Consider the following 2,707-nt stretch of genomic DNA (forward strand, 5'->3'; position numbering starts at 1 on the left):
GTTCATCAGTGAACACCGTAATAGAATCAGGAACATCAACAAAAAGACCAGTATGTAATTTGCTCGTACAAAGTAATTTGAACAAAGGCCAGTTAGCCTTTGTGAAGTTCCATCGTGATGATGGAGGAACATCAGTTGGAATTATTGTTTGAAGAATAGTCGGGAAATGGTCACTTCCACAAAGGTCGTCGTGGACTGACCATTCGAATTCATTCAACAGATCGGAGTTGGTAAGTGATATATCAAGAGAAGAATAAGTGCCTGTTCCAGGATGTAAATAAGTTTTAGAGTTATCATTAAAGATGCATAAATCGTTGTTCGAAATGAAATCTTCTAATAGCTTACCTTTACTGTTCGTGTCAGCACTACCCCAAAGTGGATTATGCCCATTCAAATCGCCCATAATGATACAGGGCTTGGGGAGCTGGTCATAGAGTGCCTGAAGATCAGTTTGGTGAAGAGTAGAAGATGGAGGTACATAAAGCGAACACAATGTGAAAACAATGTTGAGGCTTAAACGGACTGCAACAGCTTGAAGTGGAGTATTAAGTGGAACAGGGCTATGTATGACACCCTGCCTCACCAACACTGACGATCCTCCAGTAGCCCTAGGTCCTGGAGGAGAAAAGAAGTTATATGCATCATATTGCCTCAAGTTGATTTGATCATTATCTTTAAAATACGTTTCTTGTAAACAAAATGCTGATGGTTAAAATCCTGTATCAATAACTGTAAATCATTAAAATTATTCTTTAGTCCCCTGCAATTCCACTAAATAAGAGTATTGGAGCCATTCATGGAGGCTCAACTGGAGTTCTTGAGTGAGAGGGAGGTCCACTCCCACGAACCGGGAGTGAGGGACTGACCTCCATCGCTAGAGGCTCAAATGGATTATGAACCTCTACTGTGGTGTCAGCAAGAGAAGGCAAATCCAAGTGCTGGAGAGCCCTTATCTTTTTTAACTTCTTTTTTTCTGTTTTAGTCAGATGGGCTTCGCCCTGAATGTTTTTGGTGACTTTCACATGGCTGGGTTCTGATGGAGGTACCGTTTTCTGAGTTTGCAGAAGCTGAGGTGCTGATGTTAAATGGTCTGTCTGGGAAGCTGAAGTAGACTTCATAGATTAAGATGTCTGTGCATCGTCGATGGTAAACTGGTCATCTTTTACCCAAGAGATCAAAGTCTGGCAGGATGTAGAGGCTGTAGTAATTTTGAGAACTGGCGGCGGAGAAGAGACTGCAGCTGAATAAGTGATATTTGCGGGTGATTTTGATGGAAGTTGTACCAATTGTTTGGCAGCAGAATAAGAAATATTTTGTGTGTGCTTCAGTTTTAAGATCTGTGATTCTGATACGAACACTGGACATGATTTGGATGAGGCCACATGCTCCCCATCGCAGTTGGCACACTTGACATCATCTGTGCACTCGGAACCTTCGTGAATTCCACTGCAACGGAAGCATCTGGCCTTGCGAGTGCAAGTTTTTGCCCCGTGTCCAAACTGTTGACACTTGTAACACCGGAGAGGATTTGGAACATAAACCTCCACTCCGATGTTAAAGTAACCGGCTTTAATAGAATTTGGTATTTTAGCAAGACAAAAAGTAAAAAGATACGTGTTAGTTGGGATAAATTTTCCATCTTCTGATTTTCTACTGAACCGCTTAACAGCAGTGACCCCTTGATGTTTCAATTCAGCAGCAATCTCTTCTTCTGCCATGTCAGAAAGACAGCGTGCGCGGTCCCTGACAATGCCTCTACTTGAATTTAGTGTCCTGTGCACCGAAACAACAACCTGGGTGTTAACAAACTGCTGTAGACCCAGCAGATTGACAGATTGTTGTCTCCGTGCACATTCCACAAGGATGGAACCAGAACGAAGACGTGTAACATTGGTAACTTCTCCACAGGCACTTTGAATGCCTTTCGAGATAGCGAAAGGATTTAGTTTTAAAGGATTGCCATCAGCAGATGCGATGACAATGAATCTCGGCCAAGAATCTGCAATCTCAGTTGATGTTTCTTCTTCGTCAGACGTTATGGAATCGACATGACGACGTTTATTTGTTTTGAAAGAACCAGATAGATTGTGGTGAGCCATGGTGTTATGTAGTGATTCAGCACCCCTGCTCCCCACCCGCCATCGAGTGTCAACAAGGACGATGTCACAGTGGAAGCCAACCTGCAACACCAGGGATACAGAGGTGCTATACTCCAGAAAATATAGACTTGAAAAGCTATGAGATCAAAAAGAATAAGCGTCAGGCTGGTTCGGCCCATAACACTTTCCCCAAGAAACACAGAATTCAGAGGTCTCTATCTCCAGATTGGCCCATGAGCCACCGCCTTCTGGCATACGACTCTAGGCAAACAGGAACAAAACAATGATTTTGACAACAAAGTTTAGGGTGCAATTATATTCTTAATAATATAGCCATGTATTTCATGCTAGGGCATGACGTGACCAGCCGATTGATAGAATCGGGCCAATTCTACCACCCGTCTAGGCGAAGTAAGGGTCGAAGTGGTGTGTTGGGCAAAAGGAACACTTGTTCCTGGCTCCAATGCCCTCAACCACCAGAATTCCGTCCTCCGCCGACACAGGGGCGCAACCCACGGCAAACGGGTTGCCCAATTTGGTCGCCTTTTACGACCAGCAATGGGGTGCTGTGGACAAATTCTACCCCGAGTCCACACGGGGGAAGAGCT

The 2,707-nt window shown here is 44.1% G+C and overlaps 1 protein-coding gene across 1 annotated transcript; it reads right to left on the reverse strand.

Annotated features, from left to right (window-relative positions):
- Nucleotides 1–1,121: 1,121 nt before the first annotated feature.
- Nucleotides 1,122–2,099, reverse strand: LOC125378146. Its single transcript, XM_048393044.1, has one exon. The coding sequence runs from the start codon at nucleotides 2,097–2,099 to the stop codon at nucleotides 1,122–1,124; it is 978 nt and encodes a 325-aa protein (XP_048249001.1).
- Between the last annotated feature and the right edge of the window lie 608 nt (nucleotides 2,100–2,707).

The sequence above is a fragment of the Haliotis rufescens genome, unplaced genomic scaffold, assembly GCF_023055435.1.
Source record: "Haliotis rufescens isolate VD_foot unplaced genomic scaffold, xgHalRufe1.0.p SCAF_110, whole genome shotgun sequence".
In the NCBI taxonomy this organism is placed as follows: Eukaryota; Metazoa; Mollusca; class Gastropoda; order Lepetellida; family Haliotidae; genus Haliotis; species Haliotis rufescens.

What these genes read in the sequence shown, in the direction of transcription:
- LOC125378146 (XM_048393044.1), bottom strand. Translation starts at nt 2,099, where the DNA reads ATGGCTCACCACAATCTATCTGGTTCTTTCAAAACAAATAAACGTCGT.